The sequence below is a fragment of the Egretta garzetta genome, unplaced genomic scaffold, assembly GCF_000687185.1.
Source record: "Egretta garzetta isolate BGI_Z169 unplaced genomic scaffold, ASM68718v1 scaffold230, whole genome shotgun sequence".
NCBI classification, from domain to species: domain Eukaryota; kingdom Metazoa; phylum Chordata; class Aves; order Pelecaniformes; family Ardeidae; genus Egretta; species Egretta garzetta.
Window position 1 is genome coordinate 121,211 of NW_009258281.1, and position 24,653 is coordinate 145,863.

At 43.6% G+C, this 24,653-nt stretch overlaps 1 protein-coding gene across 1 annotated transcript in view; it reads right to left on the minus strand.

Moving 5' to 3' along the window:
• Positions 1–876: 876 nt before the first annotated feature.
• The window catches only part of ATIC (5-aminoimidazole-4-carboxamide ribonucleotide formyltransferase/IMP cyclohydrolase), a 27,420-nt gene continuing 3,643 nt past the window's right edge, over positions 877–24,653 (minus strand). The window contains exons 2-16 of the mRNA XM_009636574.2: positions 24,341–24,467; positions 22,477–22,553; positions 21,343–21,409; positions 18,900–18,988; positions 17,303–17,454; positions 17,014–17,170; positions 15,184–15,309; positions 14,907–15,014; positions 13,571–13,656; positions 12,238–12,327; positions 10,435–10,563; positions 9,354–9,446; positions 3,198–3,380; positions 1,480–1,635; positions 877–996 (exon numbers count right to left, since the gene is read on the minus strand). Of these exons, the coding sequence (XP_009634869.2) occupies positions 877–996; positions 1,480–1,635; positions 3,198–3,380; positions 9,354–9,446; positions 10,435–10,563; positions 12,238–12,327; positions 13,571–13,656; positions 14,907–15,014; positions 15,184–15,309; positions 17,014–17,170; positions 17,303–17,454; positions 18,900–18,988; positions 21,343–21,409; positions 22,477–22,553; positions 24,341–24,467 (1,760 nt within the window). The remainder of the gene's footprint in view (positions 997–1,479; positions 1,636–3,197; positions 3,381–9,353; positions 9,447–10,434; positions 10,564–12,237; positions 12,328–13,570; positions 13,657–14,906; positions 15,015–15,183; positions 15,310–17,013; positions 17,171–17,302; positions 17,455–18,899; positions 18,989–21,342; positions 21,410–22,476; positions 22,554–24,340; positions 24,468–24,653) is intronic.

The window sequence follows — 24,653 nt, forward strand, 5'->3', positions numbered from 1 at the left end:
CAAAAAACGTGTCTGGGCTGTTACATTATTCATCTTCTCGCTGTGCTCCAGATTTTCACTTTGTTTTTCTAATCAGAGTTCAAATCTGCTTAGTGCAAATTGCACACAATGGAGAAGGGAAGTGGCTTCAGGCAAGATGCTTCCCAGATGCCTGCCTGTGAACTCTGAATTGAACTCCCTGGTGTGAGAACAAGCATGTCAAACTCAAAGGAATGAGCCTTTTACCTTGGAGAAAGCAATCTGACACTGCCTCTCAGCTCAAAGCACACATCTAGGGCAGGATTCACAGCACTGAACCACCAAGATTGCCTTGCACAAAGGACCTGCTCCCCTCTCCTCACAGGGAAGAGGATAATGGATTAGAAGCACCTGGAGAAAACTACCTGCTGAATGCAAAAAAGAAAAAAAAAAAAAAAAAAAAAAAAAAAAAAAAAAAAAAAAAAAAAAAAAAAAAGAGAAGAGGCAGCTCAGTGTAGTTTACAACACAGATTTTTATCAGTTTACTCAGAAGTTGGGCATAAGCCAGGTTTTCATACCATTCCATAGATCTTCTAATGAATTAGTGAATTCTGGACCATAAAATCTACCTCAAAAATAACCCTTTCGCCTGAGGACACCGCATTTGGATGACACAAGACTGCAGACTCCACATAGCTAACAACCGTATGTTTATTTGCAAAAGAGACTTATTTTCTACATTGGAGGCCAACTTCTTACGCCTTCATTCTCTGTTAACACAGGCAAAGATCTCATTTACAGATCTTATGAACGCTTGCTAAGCACAGACTGCAGGTGCCTCCCAATTAAGCTGGTGGTATTCCAGTTGCTGCTGGTGAGACTGGGACCAAAGAGAGACCACAACAGCCCACGGGAAACTCAGTGATGAAACAGCCGAAGATTGGTGTGAATGAGAGTTATCCCCAGCTCATTGCAAGCTTCGATCACAACGTCATCGGCAGCTGAGCCAGATGGGGCAGCGATGAACCGTACTCCACTCTGAACAAAGACAGAGATAAGTGGAAGGATTAGAGGATGGAAAACCAAAATCCCCCTGAAAAGGAGCTGGCAGCCCCAGTCCTTCATCCACATCCCCCAATACTAAGTGTTGAACAAACAAAGGCTTCCATCGCTCAAAGCCATTCACTGGTGAGTTCCTGATGCGAGCAGTCGGTTCTCTCCACAGCTCAGAAGTAAGTGTAAAATGGCTCCTCTGGAAGCAATAGGCCTTGTCTTAATGGTCTTAAACAGTTTTATTAAACTTTAATCCTCTATTCATCCCAGATCAACAAACTGAGCAATGGCTGGATAATTACTATCCATGTGAGACCAGCAACCGCAAGAAACATCCTTCCCAGGATGCGCTCTTCTAGCCAGCAGTGCAGAGCAGAGACATTCCTCGGCAGTCCGCACAAAATTCAAACAAAAAGCCCAGGCTGAGCAGACGTTTTCTTGGAGTCATCCTGACACCCCGGCTCTTACCCGTTTAGCTCTGTCGACGTTATCCCTAAAAGGGAAGAATGCATCGGAGCTGAGAGAGACAGCAGTCAGCTTGGCAATCCACTGCTTCTTCTCCGCTTCCGTTAACTGCGCAGGCACCTCTTCAAACATTGCCTGCCATTTCACCAGGTCTTCATCCTGCAAGAACAAGAAGAGCCAGCTCAGGCCGAAAGCACGGGCTCCCGGCAGTCCCCTGCCAGCAGCACATAAGGATGAGTGATGATGGTATCCCTCTGGCACTCAGCTCAGCTGTGCTTTCTGCTCCCACAGCTCTGCTGCTGGGAGCCTCATACCAGGGATTTGAAAATCCCAAGTGATGGTGAGAACACATTACCGCCACCATCTCTTTTTGAGTCCTTTTAACTCCTTTCCTTCCCCCTCCTCACCCCGGGGCTCGAGGGATTCCTCCTCTCCCCCTTTAATTCCAAGATGCTCCGCTTAGCCTGCCTGCAGTATGCTGCTCTGTGTAAATGCCAGCACACGCAAACAGGATCTGGTAGATGACTTAACGCATGAAAAACAGCAGCTTGGCTTATGATTCACCTTCTGAAACAGCAACTGCTCCAGTTCTTACCCCCTTAAACGAGCAACCGCTCACAGAGATGATTCACGAGGTCCCCAATCCAGCCCTTGGCTTTCGATACTTAAAAAGGACATACTATTTTCTTGTTTCATTATTGCTTGTAACAGGGAGGTCAGAGGGATTCTGAGAATCCAAAATGCCACACAAGCAAACGGCACCGTGCAAGATGGGAAGGACAGCTGCCCTGACAGGGCAGCGAGAGTTGAAACATTAACTGGGGCTTCAACCCTTCCTTCCTGCTGGGGGGAACTCTCAGACGAAACCAAGCAGCACACCAAAGTGCAGGGCAGGTTCCAACAGCCGGGGCGGTGGGTGCAGTATCCAAGGGGTGAATCAGGACACTTTGCCACTGGGCCATTAATTGACCTTGGGAAAGTCACCATCCTGGGCTCTGACCACTTGATCCCCCACTCTCTTTGGGATCATCTGTTACTGATAGCCAGGCACAAAGCTCAAGCCAGGCTTAAGTACTACGTAAAGACCAAATCCTGCAAGTGCACCCATCACCTCTGGCTCCAGTAGTTTTGACAGCCAGTGTGGAGGCTTCTTGTAGAGAATATCTGTGGACATTTCAAGCCATATCAAAACACCCAAATTCTCGTATCTCTGGCTTCCTGTTAGGTGGCTACAGACCTTCAGAGGCACCAAGGGAACTCAGTGACTCATGTGGAGTTAAAGGTGGCTGGCGTCTCTCTAACAGAGACCACTACCTTTACAAAGGCTGAGCAGTTTCGAAAGTGGTAACCAACAAAGCCTCCTCTTGCCTGACATACTTACAAATTTAAGGCTTTGTCCTTTGTCAGGACTTGACTGAGTCCTTACAAATCTCCCCTCAGCATGGAGCCAGCACAGAAACAGCTCAGTATAGGCAGAAGGTGGGAATGGTAAGGGCATCATTTTATGCCAGAGGAAACAGCCTGACCAACTCTGAAGTGAGCTATGAAAGGACTTGGTTTTTCTGGGACTGGAAGAGAAAACTGAGGTGGAGAAGAAAAGGCCCAGGTACGAGGAAGCCCTGCCAGGTCCCAGCATCCACAGCTGATATTTCAAGCAGTGGGTTCCAGCTTTGCTGAGCAGAAGCTGGACACTCCAGTGAGACCTTTCAGCCAGCCCTTACCTCACCAATGGTCCCAGTGACATACTGATCAATGGCATTGGAGATCTCTGCTCTCTTCACACCCGCTTTGAACTTCATGGAGAGCACACGTGGGTGGTGCCGGAGCCACCAGTTGTTTGCCTTGTCTCCAGCCAGACGAGTGCAGTGGATGCGGGACTGCTGGCCGGCCCCAATACCTATGACCTGAAGATATAGATACAAAGCACAATCATGCCTTGCTGCACAGAGACTGCAATCAGAGCTGCATTCCAGCCAAGCAATTTGGAAAGACCTCCCACAAATTAGCTGCTCCTCACTGAAGCAGAGCAAGAGTGTAGGTAATTAGCAAGGAAAACTGAAAATACCTGCATTCACAGTCCTGTAAATCGGTTACAGGGACAGCTCTCTGCACTGCTTACTTCCACAGCCCCGCTGAGCTGACAGTCACTCTGAGGACACTACATTCTTTCATCCTTCTAAATAGGATAGCCCCAGCCATCCGAGTCAAACCATTAATCTCAGGAGAGCGATACAGTTACGGCTTTTGTTTAAGGCAAAAGAAAATCCTGTTGGTTGTAGAAGCAAACGTGACTGCTAAGAGATGCCTAAGGCTGCCTCCCTGTTCTTGGAAAAGGGCACTTTGGTTAGAGGATTGAAGCCTGAGCCTGGGTCACACAAACACCATAATCTTTCCTGGTGGGTCAGGCTTAAACAGATCAACTGTGATATGTGGTGGATTACAGGGCAGTTTGTCAGTCAAGGCTGATAAGATCAGGAAGGCTGGCCAGTAGGAATATTACATCGCATGAATTATCAAGGCCCTGGAGCTACCAACACATTTCCTACTCTGCCATCTGCCAGAGAGTCCATGATTTTAAAAATCACTGCTGCTAACCTTACTTAATAGCACTTGTGTCTAATATCAAACAGACCAAAAGGTGATTTTTTCCTAAAGGAAGCTTCTATGAAAATACGGCATTTGCTCAGTTTCCATTTGCTTTTTTCACTTTCTTTGGAGTTCTCATCAGACACATTCAACCTCTGTCAGTTTTTTCTGGTACACTACAGGTTACAATACATAGAGACTCTTGGAGTCTGGTGGTCAGGTAGCTCTGCAAGCCATTTATCACAGTTCAATGCCTAGTGCAAACAAGCTCTTGCATCCTGTCTGGTCTGGTGCAAACTCGCACTGGAGACAAACGCAACCCTTAGGTGCTGACACCGCTGAAAACTGAATGTGGCTGGAGACATCTTGGTTATTGGACACTGGCAGCTGGACCCCTGCAGCTATGGTCTGCCTGCAGTCACAACTGGCAAGCGCAAGGGACTGAGCTGAGGTCTCTTGGGCTCCAGACTGTCTGCTGTCCCTCAGGTTCGCCTCTGCCATGACAGTATGCCAGGCACACAAAGGCCAGACCTAGCCACCATGGCTGTCAAACTCAGGCTGGTAACTTTTCTCCATAGCTTTCAGAACGGTGGGTCCTGCTTTCCAAAGACAGCTCCTGCCATTTCAAACCAGAGAACTGATGGAAAACAAGTCTCTCTCCCATAATTTCCTCCTCCTACAAAGCCACAGCTGAACTGTTCACCAGACTGTTCGCATGGGGGACTGCTCCAGGGACACTGTGTTGAGGCTAGCGGTTCTGGCCAATGCCTCAGAATTTCCAGCTCAGACTGAAACAGATGGTAAAGCTGTAAGTCAAAGGCTGCCCTCAAAGGAATGAATCATTTGTCTTCTCATTCATCAAGACACAGTGACTTCACCTCTTACCAGAACCATAAAACATGCTGCTGGATACTGTTCCCCCAAGGAGCAAATGAAAGACTTGGGCTGCTATCTAATATCATCTGCTCAGCCATAACTGAAGTCATCAGTGCTTACTAAACCCACAAGGATATTGGTATTATCATAAATACTAAATAGATGCAAAGTTTCTCATGGCTGGCTTAGTGACGCCTTTCCCCCCACAAACACTCCTGATGCCCAGCCTCTGCTCTTACCTCCACCCTGTTTAACCTTCGAACTTGTAGGGGACCCTACATCTCAAGGGAGCTCAAGGCCAGCTGTGCTTAGGTATATCATCTCTTCCAGAGAGGTTTATCCTCCCTCCCTGGACAAAGCAGAGCGCTTAAAGTTGTCATACACTGCATGCCATTAACTGACACCCAGCCCTTAAGAGTGGGCCTAGCAAGCCAGGCTAGGTTAAGGCAGAAATTTCTATCTGGGGATGCAGATGGCAGAGACTACTGAATAGACTGCTGGTAGTGGGGACCAAAACACCATGAAACATTCCCAAGTTTCTAAAAAACATGAAGTCACATGCCAGAAGTGCAATGTCCTCTCTGCCCTTTCCCAGGCAGAATAGTGTCTCATTGTTGTTCAAAAATCAGATTCATGGCCTGGAGTGCAGTAACTCAATTGTCACACATCATCTTCGTCACATACTCATGAGCTGTGGCCTTGCACTCCTGTGATGGAACTGGCTAGTCTGCTGCAAGCCCTGGCCTTCAGCCGGCAAGGGCAATGGTACTGCAGAAAGTGCTTCCAGGCCAATGGAGCCCCCAACACACACAGCTCCTTCTTAGGCACACATTAGAAATCGAGCTCTACCTGTAAGCACCCAATCGAGCTCTACCTGTAAGCACCCAATCGCCCTTTTCAAAGAGAGTGTTTTCCTTTTCTCCAAGAGCAACTCAAAATATTTTATGTTTTTTGTGACCTAAATTTTGTCAGAAAATGCCTAACTTTGGCTTGTATTCAACAACTCCAAAATGGCAAGAACCTTGTACTTCAGTTAAACGAAGTGACATGTCCTGTAAACTCTTCATAGCCATCCCCAAATCTACAGAGATATTATCTGCAACACATGGAAGTTTATATAATGGCTTAAGGGGCAAGAGAACAGAAAAGCTGCTTCTCCATGCCTCCTTCTGATGAGCCCACATCGTTCTAGAAGGAAGTTCACAGTTATAGCCAGGGAAGAACATGCTGGTAAGATGCACTTCACTGAAAAATGGTGATTCAAGCAAAGCGAAATCCTTTTTTGTAGAAACATGTGTTTTGATGCAACACTGCTGGAGAAGATTTCTTCAGTCTAGCCTGGAATTTCTGGTCTAAAGAGAAACCAGGAGGTTGAGCTTCTGCTTAATGTAAACTATAGACTTGTACCAGAATCTCTCTTCACATCGGCCTGTCTAAATGTACCTATTCTCTGCCTTTTTCACTTCATGTGAAGTGAAAAATCCTTATTTCTACACCTCATCTCTCCCTTCCTCAAATGTTGGCTTTCTCCCAAACACAGCTGAAACCTCAAAATCCTCCACAAAGGAATCCTTCCCCCTCTACTTCCTGCCTATTTTCTACACAAAAATTAATTATGTTTCTTTTGGAGTTTAATCTCCTGGGAATCAAAAAGTGCTTAAGCAGAACCTATTAAGTGTGAGGAGTGAAAAGAGACAGTAATATAGGGTCAGTAGCAAAATCACTTAATAAAAAAAAAAAAAAGGGGGGGGGGGTGAAAATTGAGAACTACTTGACCAAACCACTTTAGAACCAAATGTGCCCCATGGCTGGAATACCATGTGAAAGCACGGAGTGGATGGGATGGATAATACCCAAAGGATCCTTGCAGAATGATCCAGACTGGCCTGGGTTTACTCAGATTTACCCTGAATAATGACTGAAAACAGAAACGCTAAATAGATTTGGAATTATAAAAACCAAATAAAGGACTTCATAATTGAGAAGGCAAGCAAACAATGAAGTTACTGACAAACGTCTGCCCCATCGGTGGAAAACAGTAAGGTAAATTAACAGGTTTGTTTTATCCTACTGCGCAGACAATAGAGAAAGAGAATAATTTTAAATTGCCAATTTAAAATAGGATTGTATCATTAAAGAAAGTGTAAATCAACATGTTACAGACTGGCTTCACTGGTGCTGAAAGTCAGGCAAAACAAGTGAAAGTGTTTATTGTAATTAGTGGCAGCTGGCTTCCTGCAAATTAAGTGACACTCAAGTCCGTAAATGCTTCCTCCCACTCCATGCTTTCCTAGAACAAGCACCAGCCCTTGCTGGAGTGGCCAATCCACTCAAAAACCCAACAAAGCCAAGCTGTCAAAAAAGTTTGGATCTCTGATACACAAGCGTTTTGCTAGGCATCAGGGATGCTGTGAGGGTGAAGTAACCCTTGGGAAACCAAAAGCAATGGAACAGAAAGCAAGCTGGACTTCCCCAGGCTTGGCTCATGTAACCCAAACTGAGTCAGACCCTGGGAAAGCATTTTTAAGTCTAACAATCTGGAAGTTACTTTCCATCCTTGGTTCTTGATTCATGCTATTTTTTGGTTTGCACCCAAATATTCCTGCACACATCTGATGTTACGTCTTGGTAGGTGATATGACCAGAGTTAGTTCTGCACAGCATCACCAAGAATCTGAGATAATCAGTATCTTAGTAAGACTGGTTTTCAGCAGACCTTACTTCCTTCCTCATCTGTACCTTAAGAGCAATGGTCTCAATACTTAACAGTCTCAGGAAGCCTTTAGAGATTTTAAAAACCAGAAGGGAGCTCCGATCTCAGCTCCTCCATCGCTACCTATAGCATGCCACACTGCTGTTTCTGCATTTGGACTGTAATAGGTCTCTTAAGGGAGACATTAAGCTTTGATTTGAAGAATCCAACACAGATTCACCACCTCCTTGAGTAAGTGATTGTAATGGCTGCTGATCTTTACTGTTAAGAAAGTCACTTGTTCCTTAGTGCAGTATACAGACCTCTGTTCCTGGCCTTCCCTGTCACATACACAGCAAACCAAGACAAAGCACATTTATATTTGATTAAAATATATGCCTGCAAATATGCAAAACATCACTGAAGCCAGGCTCGTTAAATCCCTGCCTGCCCACACTGCTTTTCACTCCTCCCTCATGCCTTCTCCCTTCCATATGGTACATGCATTACCACACACATTTCAGAAACATCTGCAGCACCACGTTAAGTCCAGACTTGCAAAAGCACTGGGGAAATTGTTGCTGTAATAAGGAAAAAGGAGCAAAGATAGTGACACCTTTGTTCTGGGGCTACGAGAACTAACACTCTTGAGTATGGAGAACCATTTAAAAGCAAGAAAAAGAGAAAAAGCTGAATAAAAGAAAAATTCCAGATCTCCAGAGACATGTTTTCAAGAATCATACAGCACATGACCTCAGAAAGTACCAAGAGACAGCGCTGCAATGTTTTCAGGCTGTAACAACAATCTGACAAATGCAGATGCGTACCAATGCAAAAAGGACAGCACTGCAGTTCATTCACGGCCTCTACCTGTAGGGTACACTGCTTGATCCATTTTGCTGATTTATGATGTACCAAAGCTCAAGATTAAAATCATTCTTTGTCTTTTTCTTCTATATTTTTTTAAAATAGTCCAGGCCTATGGAAAAGTTACCATGGAGAACAGAGAAACAGCTAAACAGCAGCATTATGAGAACAAGCCACTGGGCAAAGATACAATTTTTAATATATCTACAACAAATTTTGGATAACTAATTTAATTATACCTAGTGCTAATGTAGAAAGAAGAGATTTGGTTTTTTTTAAATTCAAGATTTGTATCTCAACTACACATTTGATAATGGCCCTGTAAATGCTGACACCTATCATAAATTTTTAAAAACAGTCAGGGAGATACCCCGAAGGGAAAAAAAAGAAAGCACATCCCATCTTTCTTATGTAAAAAAAAAAAGAAAAGAAAACTAAGAACCATTTGGACAGACAGAATCCAGCTGTGAAAACTACTGTAATTTCCTAGGACTCTACATAGACTACAACATATGTGTACATGCCTTCAAAAAAATGATATAAAAGGACAGAGTAGTTAGAAATAAATAACTCAAGGCGAAACTTGCAGAAGCACTTAAGAGCTTTTCCCACCCCATGATTGAAAGAGCCAGCCCTGTCATTATCATGAAAAAATTACACTGAGGTTTTGAAGCAGCCTCTTTGAGAAACACAGGTTTAGCTACTGTTCTGCATGGCACCGACCAGGGCAATTCATTTGTACCTGTTTAATAGCTTCCTGTATGCCAAGTGATTTTAAAACTCAGGCCTGACAAAAGCACTCTCTGACCAGCCTGGCTGTGAAAGCACATTCCACAGAGCTGTCTGATTTGGTTACCTGCCCATCCTTGGCGTAGCAAACTGAATTGGACTGGGTGTATTTGACAGCGATGCTAGCGACAATCAGGTCTCGGACAGCAGACTCAGGCAGCTGAAACAAAATGCCACTGTCAACAGCCCATCCGAACAACCATGACTAGCCCAACTGGCTAGTGATCTGCAAACCCCCAAAGCCATCACAAGTACTGTATCACAGAGAGGGAAAACAAGATAACGAAGATATCCTGGTTTGTTCAATTACCAGCAAATTTTGTTTAGATTAAAAACTGTAAATGATTGGTTTGGCAGCTAATCTCACAGCCTGCAGGGATAAGACTCAATCTGACCAGGTCAAGAGGACTCTATCACTGGCCCTAAGCCAGCAAGTCTTCTGTATTTGCTCACTGTCTTCAGATGCACTCATCAGCAAAAAGTTAAGCGCATGCTTAAGTACACAAAGGACCATAACAGTAATAATAGCTCCCAATAACTGCACTAAGTATTACTTTTAAGTCTGTTCCATTACTAATTTATTAAAATTATTTTTATTACTTCAATGTCTGTACTTGCTTCTGAGCCCATGACTAATCACACGTGCTCATTTAACATCTGGGTTTTTTTAATGAGAACAAGATCAGAGACAAAGAAATAACTGATAACTTGCTGATGATGTGAACTCTAAATGATGAGCAATATCATCAGGGCCAGAGTTTATACAACACACTGTACACAAAAGGGAGAAGTAAACAGTGAGTCAGAATGAGATCACAACAGATCCTTAGCACATGGCTGTCTCACCATAAGAAACTTACACATGGTAGCTTCTTATTTATACGAAATGCAAATATTTTGGGAGTTGGAGATAAAGGGCATGGTACAGCTCCTCTTATTTATGCAAGAAATCAAAACAAAGGCAAACTACCCTGATTTACCCAAGTATATTTGGTCCAGAAAGTTTGCTGCATTGTTTTGTTGAAAGCCACTTAAATCTCATGAAAATATTTTAAGAGCTCTTAAAATAGAACAGCGATGACTTTCTTGATGAAAGCACACTAATTCATTCCACCAGTCTTTAATCTCATTTATCTTCTGACACTTACGTTTTTATTCTTTGTAACAATGTTCTTGAACAATGACCGGTCGATGACTGCATTGTTCCTCTTCTGCATGAGATACAATCCATAGAGGGTTCGAATCTCATTGTCATCTGGCTCATAATGGGGATCCATCTAAAAGCCAAATGATAAGCCAATAAAACACTCAGAACAATTCAAGGCCAACATCCAGTAATAGCTTAGGTAAAACACATTATCTAAAGAATCCAAAAAAAGTGAACTGTTTATAGAAAGCAATGTCAAATCATCAGAAGTAATTAGAATTAACTGGAGCAGCAAGGTCTCAACAGCATGAAGTGACATTTACAGGGTGAAGAGAGCTAATGCAGTAGAGGTGCATATATACAAACGTCCATGTTGCCAGCCACAAAAGTCTACAAAGTCTTCCAGTCTTTCACAGAAAGGGAGAAACATCTACACAAAGAGAGTCTTCCAGTCTTCCACGGAAAGGTAGAAATACTTTGAGTTGCTTCATATATGCCTCAAGGTACAACTCCCAACCCTCTTTGACATTAAAGAAAACAGTGAACGTGATTATTTCCAGATATGCACTCTCTTGGGGCACATCTCCAAACAAGCACGCAGCACAGTTAACTTACACCAGTGTATAGGGTAAAGTTAAATGGAACTGCTAAACTGCATTCAAGTCTAGCCATGCATGGCCTTATTTAGAAGTTTGGTAGCCCCAGTTCAGCTTATTGAGACATTAAGTAAACTGGATTAAGGCTACCAGCTCTAAATAGGAACGTGCACGCGCTTTATGTGATTTCCTTAATCCATGTAAATTTGTTCAGATCAACTTTCCTTAGCATCCCTCTGCAGACAGACCCTGAAGGTACAGGCTTAACCAATACGACCTCATCCTTGCAAAGCTAATTGAATTCAGGAGGTAATCAGCTGCCAAGATTGTCTGCAATTTCATTCCTTCTTGCCTGAAGCTCCTGAGCCATCTTCTACAGCTCCCCTAGTAGTAACACTGCAATTGCAACTTCAACTAAGCCTTGGATTTTCTTTTTGTAATGTTACAGTAAAGTTCTCTGCTCGTTTTCTGCTCAGAGTCAGGCAGAAATAGGACCTGTTTGGCTGCTCTGACAGCATTATGTAACCTTTAGTCACGTTCACCCAAACTGGATGATTCTGAAGTCCCAACAATCACTGCGGGAACTAGAAAGGCAACCTGACACTAACTTGACCACATTACATTAATATTCCTTGACAAGCATCCTGGTTGCAGTATGTAAAGATGCATCACCCCAGGTCCAAACTCCGCCTGTGCTGCTATCTTCATCACTGACTGTACTAAAGACTGCTCTACCAATACCACGTGCCCAGACAAGGCTTCCCCAGTGATATACTACACGTGCTTCTCACTGCCAAGACTCACAACATCATTGAGGCACTATATCTTAGATACAAAGAATTCAAGGAGGAAAGAAATTCAGTAAAAGTGAGAGGAAAGCTGGCAGAGAGTGGAAAGAGAGCCCAGAAATCCTGTTTCTTTGAAGCACTCTTGCTGTTTCATAGATCTAATTACTTTAAATCCACATCACTTTGAAAGCCAAGGAAGGCATTATGAAAATACTCTGCCCTAGGACTATAGACTAAATGTGACCACAACACTGCTGGTGAAATTCTACCTTGTACAGGAATCCCCAAGGACCCAGAGGGAACATTTCTATGCACTGCAGGGGCACCTGGATCAGCCACCCAGCAATCTGAGCACTAACGTCTGCGAAAAGCAGGTACAGGAAAAGCAGTAGAGGGTTACCGTGGAGCAGGACTACAAACCTGGAGGACACAATAACCACCATTCTTCTTTTTGGCAAGGATTTTGAGAGCTTCTTCCTCATAGCCAGGAGCTACCACACCATCAGATACCTGCAACACACATGGATTTCAGCTTCCATGTGGAGAATAAAAAAAAAAAAAAAACTAATACTGAAAGCTCCACCTGCCATTTCCAGAAAGGCACTGAAGGCACACCTCTCATGGTCTGTATGTACCGTACAATACCTAAGGCACTATTACAATATTGGTTTCAGTCCTGGAAATGGGAAAATAGCAGAGCCCTATAAACTCTTGACAGGAGTTAGTAAAAAAAAAAAAACCAACAAAAAAAAAACCACCAACCAAAAAAACACCACCACCACCACTTTAAGCAGAATGGAACTAACATCCCTCTCCAGGAGAAATGGGTCACTCCTCATCCCTAACAGTAAACATGACTTAAATAAAATCCTTATTTCAACAGTGACACCCCTGATGAGACAAAAATATTGGCCAAAGAGCTGTTAACAGCATGAAAACTGAGAAGACTTTGCATTCATCAGTGCCATGAAGCGATACACACCTTTCACATTCTTATCCTACAATGTGGGTGGGTTTTTTTCTTTTTAAGTAATAGTATACCAAAAGTTATCCTCACAAACCAGTCAAACATGCTCTTTCATTTGTTTGAAAAGAAGTCTCCAACATACAAGACAGCCCTTTGCCTTGAGCCTTCCCCCTCTCAAAAAAATTGTAAGCAACATATAATGGGATGAACGTGTTTGGTAAAGCATTAACTCCCAGTTATTTAAACTAGTGTATTTAAACTAGTGACTTGTGCAACGCAGTCAGCTATGGAGTTAACATTTAATCCAGCAAAGTAAAAAGTGCGGCCTGGTAAGTGGCTGAGCCTACACATAACTTGTACCAACTGGCAGGCAGCAATCTACATCCACATTCCTGCCTTGGGCAAGAGGCTGGCCATCAGCTCTCTGGTCCTCTATTGTTCCCATTATAGCCATTCAGCCAGATAGTTGTGACAGTGTAATCAGGGTTCATTTCCGGAGCCCTGCTCAGAGGCAGAGGTTTGCAATCATCTCTTGGAAAGCAGTGTTTCAAGCACTGCTATTTCACAGGCTCTCCCACGCAGCAAGGTTTTAACTGGTAGGAATAAAAATGCATCAAAAGATAGGTGTAAATTCTGCACTCTGGATACCGAATTACAGAAATGGACCAATAAAGTGTCTTCAGTAAAATGGGTCAAATTCAAACAGAATGGCTGTTACAAACCAATGACTCCATCTAGTGTGATTCTCCTTTTTACACTCGAATGATTTGCTGCTGTTTAACTAACCTCTCTAGAAATAATCTTGGCAGTAGCCACATCGCAGATATCAGACAGGGCAATGAAGTCACCAAAAGAAGACATCCGATCAGCGCCTGCAAAATCATATTTTTAGTAACTTATCAAACTATAGCATAACACAAAGAAAAGTCTTTGCTCCTACAATCCAGTCAATTTCAATGAGAGCTAATAATTTAAGCCCATAGCAAAAAAAAAAAAAATAGGCCATGTAAGAGCAACAAGGATGAAAAATCCTACCTCAAGCACATGCACCTTTAAATATTCCCATAGTTCAGATATTCTTCCCTCTTCACTGCATTTGTCAAAGCTCTAACTCTGTAATGACTACCTCCACTACCGCAGCAGCTCTGCTGGGGTGGCAAGAGGACAAGGAGAGGCAAGGATCATACAGAAAGATTTTAATTGGGACACAGTAGGAAAAAGAGGAAAACTTTTAGATACCTATGAACCCATCTGGCTTTTCCTGCAGGAAATCAGACCCAGAAACATAGCCAAGAGAATTTTTATAAATATTACCTATGCCACTAAATACAGAGAAGTTGAACAATTAATGGCACTCAGCTCCTATCACAGATGCTCTACTACTTAGCAAGGTCAATTCTTCTGTCCCTGCCATTCTAAAGGTTTGTTTTTCTACCAGTCACGCAATGGTTTTCCAAGGGCAATGTTCAAAGGTGGTCCCTAAAGTGGTGAAAAATGAACACAAGCCAATATGACCCTTATCAAGTTTGCTTTGTTTTCCATAATCTCTAGATTTTCTAGGAGTGCCATGGAAAATGAGAAAATTAGCAAAGTATGTCAGCTAAGCAGAGGAAGTTATTTTTATTTACTTATTTTTATCTTTTTTGCGAGCTCTGAAGTACTTCTAAAAGCATTAAAAAAAGCACCTACCAAGTACCAGGCAGAAACATTTCCACTCAGATTAAGTATTCCTGAGCACCCCATGCAGTGGAAGGCTGAGTGTGCTACCAGCACAGCTATTTGTTTATCCATCCTTTAGCCAAAATCCCATAGATGTATATATGCGTGTGTGTATACACACATTTAAATTAAAAAATCTCTACAGATCTTCTATATACATCAAGGAACAGATTCCAGCATGTTTTTAGCCTCTTTGAAACAATATAAAAGGTCTGCTCACTTGGAGAGTAATTTTTGATAGGCAGTCAGTTCATTTAGCCAGTCAGATCCTTATGGAGAAAAACCTTACAGAGGAGGAGTACACTGCAAAGGGAAGAGCCTGCAAAGTGCTAAGCATGCTGCTCAGGTCCTGAGAATTACACTCAGCTCCTTGGATATGCTAGTTTATTCCTGGACTTCTCACCTCTGCTTCGTGCGTAGGCAGATGCTAAGGGCGTTAAGGTCTTGTGGAAGTCATGCACCATGCAGACTTGTGCCTCCTCTTCACTGAGAGGTATTCCAACAGCAGCACCTAGTGGGAAACACAAGCCAGGGCACTCAGACCAGAACCTCTCGTAGGTCCCTGCCCCTGGGGCCTCCCCAAACTGCCAGGGTAAAGGACACAGATATGCCACTGGCAGGGCCTCCCAAAAGTCATAGCCTGTTCAAAGAGAAAAGCATGGCAACAAGGAGCCACCCACCTGCAGGACTAACATGTTTGAAGGAGGCTGCAGCAGGCATGCCTAATGCCTGCTTGAGTTCCTTCACCAGCTGCCAGGCATTGAGAGCATCACACAGGTTGATAAATCCTGGAGAGCCATTCACCACTGCAAACATAGCACACAAATAGACACATTAAAGCAGGCAGAGTCTTCTCCCCAGAATCTGGACAGCAAACAGAAGAGATTTCTCTCACCAGGAATTGAAATCACTACAAATTGTTCTTGTTCAATGACCTCAGGTTCCTTGGCAAGGTTTAGTGCCCTGAAAAGCTTCAGTGACTTGTGAAGAATGCACAGGCTTGAGACTCAGGAGATGCCAATACAGTTTTCTTCCCTACCAGAAGCTGCTGACACGACCTTGGAACAAGACACACACTGACCCCATGCACCTCCCCTCTTGTGAAAGGGGAATAAAAGGACAACATTCTCCCTTATGTTCTTTGAGTTCTTCAATTGGGCCATCTCTTTCTGAGGGAGCCTACCAGAGCTTGATTTTGACCAAGGTGCATTAGGCAGCATTGCCAGGGAAGAACACAAACAGCACATCCCCTGCTCCCTAGCAGGTAGATTTCTTTACAAATCTAGTAAATAAATTTCATATAGTGACTATGGCTCTCATTCAACAAAGTACTCTGGCACTAGCCAAGCTTTAAGCACATGCTGTCTTGAATTGATTTCAACAGAACCACTCACAGCCATGAAATTTAGGGCAAGCTTTTAGCAAAATACTAAAAAAATGTTTTCATCAGAAATGCATGCCATGAGTAAAGGTCATTCAGAAGTCTGCTCTCAAAACCTTTTGCCCTGGCCCTGCAAGAAGAACTGCTCATACTGACATGGTATGACTGTGAGCGTTTCAGAAGACAGGAGGAAAAGATCATTTTAGCAATAATCCATGACCAGAACAAGTGCTTTTCTGCTGCCAAACTGGGAGGCTTGCAAGCAAATCAACTTCCAGTGCAGGCATCGAAAAGCTTCCTATGAGATCCCAGAATTAAAATAAGGAAATACTGCATCACAAAGCTTTGTTATCTGTTCAACAGGACAATGCCTGCACACAAGGCAGAGCTGGCTTTCACCAACATTAAAAGCAACCTCAAGAACAAGAGTAGCCAGACTTTCTTTCTCTCCAAAACATGGGTCTCCCGCACTGCAGCAATGTTGCGATGACTGGCACACCCTGTAAAACAGCAGAGACACCAGACCTATCCCAAACTCTTGTGAGTGAGACTAGTTTCCCTTCCCTCTGCCACCATTAGCAGAAGCAGGAATCTAGAAAACTAAGGTAATAAACCTCTGCTCAAAACCACCAAAGAAAGGAAAAAAAAGAACAAAATCCCATTGAAACAGAGAACAGCAGCTTGGTTTCTAGACAGAGTAAATGGTGACACAAAAAGATCAGGAAGATACTAAATAAGGAAAATGGAAACGAGCAAAGCATCTTAAAAGGATAATAAGGTTTTCCTTTGCAAAATCTGGATCTGATGTCAAGCAGAAGATGCACCACGTAAATCTGCCCAAAGTGTCTTCAGTGTGGGCACATAATCTTACACCAACAGACAACGTGGACCTACAGTAAGTCCTGTGGGGGTCAGCAGACAAGCTCTTCCATCTCACACAGGTCAGCCTTTTCATTGCAAAGCTAGCGCCACTCAGTAATAATGTAGTTGTTAAGGCACTGCTGGCTATCCCTCGGACTACAGTATAAGATGGCATTTCAGTTTTAAAGACAACTGGCAGACATGCCCAACCACCTCCTTTCCCAGCTATCCCAGGGCCCCCTTTTGGCCATCATGGCCCAGGCCTCACCTGTCAGGGGAAGTTTGGACCTCATTGTGTAGAGTTGCGCAGGACTCTGGTGAGGATTCATGCCGTACCTCAGGGGCAGCTGGGACACCCCCTTGCTGTACTCTTTCCTGAAGTAGTCAGAGATGGCCGCATCGTACTGAGCAGTGTGGGTAAAAGCCTGTGGACAGAATGGGGGACACCCGTCAACTTAAAACATGAATTTACAAAGGATTTGGTCTTCTGAAGAAGTGAAAGAACAAAAGGCAAATGTGTCTGGCCTAGCCCTTTGCTGCAAGCAAACATGACCAACCTTCAGTGCAAGGTGACGCCTGGTTTCCACGGAGGTGTCTTTGTCTTTTGATGTCGCCATCTCTTTAGCTACTGCAGAGTAGTCTGCAGGGTCACACACAACTGTCACACGAGCATGGTTCTTGGCAGCTGCCCGCAGCAAGGCAACTCCTCCTGCAAGAGAAGGATGGAGGCATGAAGCGCCTCTCTTCTGGACAGAGCATAATAAAGAGCCGCATCTGAGGCCAAGAAGGGACACGCACTGGTCAATCATTTGTGCCAGTTGAATGCACCCCCCTCTCTCCAGCAAGGAGAAGGGACTGTAAGAGTGCCCTCCAAAATGCACAAGGCTGGCGAATTTGACTTAATTCACCAGTGAAGGTGCAGTGATTGGCCTTTGCAGATACAGGCAGAGCTGCAGGGGCAAGGAAACAGGTCATGCATGGGCTGCGATGAGCAAGTGGGGCAAGAATGCCTTCAAGCAGCACAGCCACATCCTGAAGAGGATGGCTGTCTCCACATATTGCTTAAGCACCATCTTCTGCAACACTGGGCTGGGGAGGGTTCTACAGGAAGATTTACTTCTACACACTGCCAAGCAACTGAGGTTCCTCAATCTCTCTGCAAGTATTAATGAATCCTGCCGAGGTCCTCTGTGTAAGGTAAAATGCCATACTTCTCCCTTAAATCTGACTCTGCACAGCTATTCCAAGACTTTACATCATACAAGATACTAGGCAGTTGCAAAGGAAAAGTAGAAGCTGGCACTGCTACAGGCCAAGTACTACTCCATAAAACATTTATTAGAGAGCTCTGCTGGGCACCATTTGGACTAAACTACTGCAAGAAAATTCAATCCCAATCCAACCTCATGGCGCAAAACTGTGCCTGTACTGTTCACAAGCTGCCAAGCAGAGAAGCTGCAGTGAAGGAACGACAAGCCTTCTGGGGTTAATAACTGGCAGAAAGAGCAAAACTGCTGATGATACAGGCAGCCGTGCTTCCAAACTCAGGTACTAACTACTCTCCCACATATGCAGACCAACCCCTTTCCTTGTAATGGCTTCCTGCACTGAAGTTTTCACCAATCCCCACAGCACTTACAGTGGTTCAGCTTTTTCTCTGCAAGGCTCATGTTTTTTATTTTTATTACACTGCCGGAGGCTGCAAAAGAGGTTTAATCTGCTCTCCACGTACCAGTAGGAAGCATGATCCACCTGGCCTTTCCTACCACAGCCTTCTATGACCCATCAGGCTTCTTCCTCCTTTTGGGCACTGCATGACTTGCCCACCTGTGCAGCATGGCTTGCCAGCCTGTTACAACAGCCACTTGCCATTTTTATTGTAAGTCTGCTTAAAAGCAATGAGGTCTACCCAACTATGCTTTCAGCCTGCTCTTTGCAACTCTTGCACTCTTTAGCAGATTTCCTTTATGGGTGTGCAAGGCAACCAAACAAAAAGAAAAGACCTGAGACCACTTAAAGACCAGAATTGCCAAGTCTGCCTGGTAACATGCTCTAGGAGAGCCTGCTTTAGCAGGGGGGTTGGACTAGATGATCTCCCGAGGTCCCTTCCAACCCTTGTGATTCTATAATACATTTGCTCTCCCTTTAACTTACCAATATCAATCTTTTCCACTGCCTCTTGTACAGTTACATCCGGAGAAGATACGGTCTTTACGAAGGGGTAGAGATTGCACACTACGACTCTGAGAATTGATGGGAAAAGCAGGGTTATTCAATGAGAAATAAAAAGGCCAAATTGAGCTTGGAATGCACAAGGTACTACCAGTGCTTTTATGGTCTTGTCTCTCAGATCAGGGACCAACACAAAATTCTGTAGCCAAGGCTTCTGTCTCCAAAACACTTCAGAGTCAGTGGTGTTCAGCCAAAGGCCAAGTGATGCTATAATGGTGAAGCAATACATGCCTTATACAATTGAACTGAACTCTGTGTATTAAACAATATTACAGTGGATAGATCCACAATCTACAGAAGTTAAAAGGAAGAGTTTTTTTAAAATACATGGGCCTGTGTTTAAATGTTTAGTGATTTTGGTGCGCAACTTTAGCCATTTCAAAGGACTTCAAAGTGGGCTCTCAGCAGTACTGAAAATAGGCATCTGCCAACTTTGATAAGAAAGTCAGTATGCAGAGAAAGGTCTGTTGCAAACAAAGCACAAACAGTCTAATTTTCCACAGCTTTTCCAAGAAAATTACCTACACGTCACCTTCTGGACTTTTAAAATACCAACAGCATATGAAACCTGAGTGCACGGCCTAGATCCCATAAAGCCTCTGTGGCACATGAAAGCAGGTGGGAGAACTGACTTCCCCTCTCAAAGTAAGCCTGGACCTTACTGGAATTATTTTCTTTATCTTACCTGGGAGAAGCTGCAGTCTATATTCCAGAAAGCATGAAATAATAACTTGCCTTGTCCCATCCTACCAGTGCCACATGAACTGTAGTGAAAGGAGGTATCCGTTTTGACCTTCACCAACAATGCTTTTAATCCAAGAGAATTAATTCATTCTCTTGATCTGAATGTATGAAGGTATTGAACCCAACGCATGCCCAGTACAGGAAGTGAATTGCTGTGATGCATACACTTGCATCCTACTTTTAGTGTTTTTTTGTTTCCACACTGTGTGATGAATTCAAGTGGAAGGGACAATCAGCTTCCAGTATGAACCAGTATGGTTTTCAGAACCCTCTATGTCTCTAATTTTCCTCTGATACCTTTTATTGTCTGTTCCATTTCTAATACCCCTCCCCCCGATCCATTCATAATCCTGACCTGTTGCAAACCATCAGGAATCTGTGGACTTTAACACTGCTAATGCTTTTACCTGTGGAAATCAAGATAATCAACATCAAGGTTTCCTATCCTGGCTTGGGTATGTAAATTTTATGCAAAGACCCTCCTGCTGAGGATGAGCATCTCCTGCTTTATGTAAGACAACCCAAATCCAAATTATTACTCCCGATGCAACTTTAGTATAAGTCACTGATGTAAAGGCATGCGACTCCTGCTGCCATTCAGCAGAGCTTGCTTTAATATGCAGCGTACTCCGAAGAGCCACCACCGCTGAGCCATCTATGAGGATTCCTGGGGTTTTAAATTTCAGGTTTTCAAATTCAGTCTGGAAATCCATCCATCTTAGGCACATCAGTTTTTAAAGGTAATTTTAAAAGCTAAGACGCATTCTGGCCCAATCACCACAGTCAAACTATGCCTCCCATCCTGGCTATACCTACAATTTAGTATGCTCAATTCAGCCATTCATTTCTAAACCAGCAGCTACCCACTGACAGAATTGGTTACTCACAATCACTAGTTAGATGTTAAACCCAATTAGTTAAACAGTCTCAAACTGCCCTGTGTGAGTGTACTGGGTAAATACATTCTAACAAAATCAGAAAAAAAATATTCAGTCAGTGTACAAACTGTGTTATTTCAGTTCCTGGCTGCAGCTCACTTGCTCCCAGAAAGTAAGCTTTCTGTCTGTTATCTGTGTGTTTTCTGTCTGTACAAATGCTGCGTGTTCCTGACCTGAGTAGACTGTTCATGTCTACTCTTTATTTATGTGTTGAAACTCAGTAAACATAATGCAAATATCAAAGGGTATATTTACTAAGCAAGTATTTCAAAATTGGGAATTGTCATCTGATCAGACACCCAGAGCCAAGTTGAGGGGAGATGCACCAGCTTCAGAAGTACTGAATTCAACTTTGCAAGAAGTGTAATGCAGTCCAACAACAACTGAATGTACAGTATCAAAGTTCCCAGATAACCAGAAGACATTAAAACCCCTGTTCCCTGTGGAAACCACAATGTAACTTTTTTGCTTTAGTTTTCTTTAACTACAAGTGATGAAGATGCCTCTGTAGAAAATTGTATTTTTAAAAACATAGTATCTCCTGATGGGGAAAAGGAAGGAGATTGTAGATCTTCTGGTGTGCAGATGTTACAACCCTTACTGCTCCCGTTCACTGGTGTTGACTGGTCTCCAATGTTAATTTTCGATTACTGATGAATTGCATCATGTCCCCCAACACTTACCTTACAAGGCTGAAATCCTGTTTGTTCATATCAGCATTATCTTCTGGAATATTGCGAGCCAAGATGCCTAGTTACAAACGACAGCACATCTTTATTAAAAAAAGAACTAAATCACCAACAAACATTATTTTTAATCCAACATATTCCTTCAGACTGTGCTTTTCCTCAAGACATTTTCTGCCATAAACTTCCTGATTTCAGTTCAGACAACAGTCCTCAGCCCCTACTCCTCTACCCTATTTCATTTTGCTGACTCTCTGGCTGTTCAAATTCCAATACTATCAGTTTAAGGTGGTTTTTTTTTTCCCAGTGCTAAATCCTAGAGCATGCCAAGTACTGAACAGCAACCTCAGAAACGTAGTTCATAAGTATTCAGTTGCTAAAACTGTCATTATGGAGTTCGTGGAGAGGCAAAGGGCACCTGCAGCTCATCAGCCAGCAATGCCCAAAGCCTATGAAGCATCTGAAGGCAAAAGAAGCTGTGCCTCTAGCTGAGCAGCACAGGTGGCTGGCTTGGGTCTAGGAACACTCAGGTGGTGGGCCAGCACAGAGTAAGCAACACCACAGTCCTGCTGTCAGAGGAGATTGTCTCCAGCCCTCAAGTATGATTTGCAACAGGTTGAATTTGAGGGATCTCAAGCACCGTAACAGGAGATGAAAAAGCAGATGGGTTAACGTGCAGATTGACCAATTATCAGACATGTTTCTTGCTGAAGAGGAGCTAGGGAAGATTAGATATGCAGAAATCACTCACTAAAGACTATGCTGTCATGTTCCTCATGCTGCACACCAGATTCATCCACAGGTTAAATTCAGTGGAGCTCTCTGCCTGAACAGCTCTGCAATTGACTCTGCAAAGAATGTGCAAAGCCATTTACAGAGAAGCCCTGCTACTTGCAGCCCTGGGGAGGAAAAGCTCTGCTAACTGCATAGATGACAGCGTAGCAAGACAGGAAGCAATTGAGCCACCGTGCAGTTCTCCACCCCGTGCTTTTCACTTCTGCTGCCGCTAGAGCAAATCTGGTTTTATTATCCAGTTTGTCCACACAACCCTTAAAAAAGACATCTGTGTTCCCACCTCACTGCCCATGGATTTCTCTTTTAAACTGAAAATATATACTAGCAGAAACATACCAGCATGGACTGCGGGATGAAGGGTTTTCACACGTCCACCTAACATCTCAGGGAACCCTGTCAGGTCCGAAACATCTCTGCTCAACGAGAAAACACAGCATGCTAATAGATGTGCCGTACTGACTTAATCTATAGGTTGAATGTTTATTATCCCCATCAGGGCAGTAATTTAGATGAGCCGGCAATGTTGGTTTTACTGGGAGGAGATTTAAAACCTAGGAGTTCTGAAGGCAGCAAGGAGGGGAAATAAACTTAGTTTTCTTTCAGTCCACTTGTTAAAAAAAGAATCACCACTTTTCCATCAATGACGGGAAGAGCTCAGAGAGAAAACACATGCATGATTCCCCTAAACTTCAGTATCTTGTACCTTAGTAAGAACACAATATATGGGAGGTGTATTACTAAACTGCTAGGAAAAACCTATGTTGAGTGACAGACTAGGAGGTCGCATCCTTCTTACAGAAGGCTGGGAAGTAGTTCTGAGGTGAGGCATTCTACATTAAGACAGATCTGACTTTTTATTCTGTTTGGCATCTGTCAACTAGTTAGCAAAATGTGGCAGAAGGATTAGTAGAAACAGCCAAAATGTTGGTTTAATGCTCTCTTACTCTTCAGAAGATGTTGATCTATACCTTATGCAAAAGCTACATCTGACAGAAGACAGAAAGGACACTGCTTTCTAGTAAGCGACCCAAAGCAAAAAAATGTATAAATTTGACTACAACCCCCCCCACGCCAAAGAGGCAACAACTGCTTTTCCCATTAAAGGAAACAAAGTTCATGGGTCACACCCAACTAAGCAGTACGGTTATTTCTCGAATACACTGAAATAACCAAGATAAGCAAATCCCCAGTCAACATGGCTTACAGAGAGAATGGAAGACCATCCTCAAAAGAAGCAATACCTCGGTACTCTTCTTCCCAGCTTAGCCAAAACATTAATTCAAGTTTCACCACTCCCCGTGACTGTTCATGATGGTAAAGGAACAATAAATTGGAGAGGAAAGGTGCAATGTGACCACCCTTTGCTTCAGGCTTCACTGATAGCACAGCCAAGCAAAGACCTGAGAGACACAAGCAATTGCTGGGTAACAGCAAGGACAGGGAGCTCTGGAGGCGGTGTATATTTATGCTGATGTGTCCCAGGGGCCTATCACTGCACTCACTGGAAGCAGAAAAGGAGTCGCAGTCACCTGTCCTGCCAAATAATTGACAGATTTTACATCACTGTACTGGAAACAATTTTTATTTGGCCAGAGCTGTTTTTTTATTCACAGCATGAAAGAAACCAAAACAAATTTCCCCAGAATCATGGGCCAAAACAGTTGGTGACTGTACATGCCCCCTGTCAAACAGTGGATGCACAACACTTACAGGCTCCATCTGAAAAAGCTGACTATCATGCTGGGAAAATTATTTTGTCACAAATGATCTCCAGTGAGCTTCAACATATTCCTGACTCATGTCACCTTTCCTGTCCCAGGACTGGGCAAAGATCAGCTTTCACCTGGCTGTGAAGAGCAGCACTAGGGTCAGATTATGAATTTCAAGACAACGGATTGTCTCACAGGAAAAAAAAGCTGGCCCAAGGCAGACAAGGCATCGCCTCCAACAAAGCGCTCCTGGCATCCCTCTGTGTGCGGACCTGCGCAGTAACACTCTTTGGCCCCAGTCAACCAACCTTGGGCCAAAAAGGTTCTGAAGTTTGCTCTGGGGCCCTTTGTGTGGGGTTTTTTTTGGAAGGGAAGACTTGCTTTCAGATCAGTTTTCAATCATTTTTACTTGCAGATGGAGAAAACAAATTAAGCAACCTCAGGACCCAAATGAGCATTTTTGGTAGAGATGTATAGGAAAGTGTCTGTACCTGACAGGCAAGCCAGCATCTCTCAGGGATTTGGCTGTTCCTCCAGAGGCAATTAAACCCAGGCCAAGAGCATTCAGGCTCTTTGCAAACTCCACCAGGCTGGTCTTGTCAGAGACGCTGAGTAAAGCTAACAGGTGGGAAGAACACAAATATTTTGGTTTCAGAAGCGGAGCAGAGGAATTAAACAACAGGATTAAGAGACCGAAGCCTTCGTAAATTCTGTAATTCACCAGTCCTCTCCGATGTGAGGTGATTGGGCAAGGGGGGGAGAAGGACCTGGGACCTCTCGTTTCCCCACCTCCACAAGGGAGAA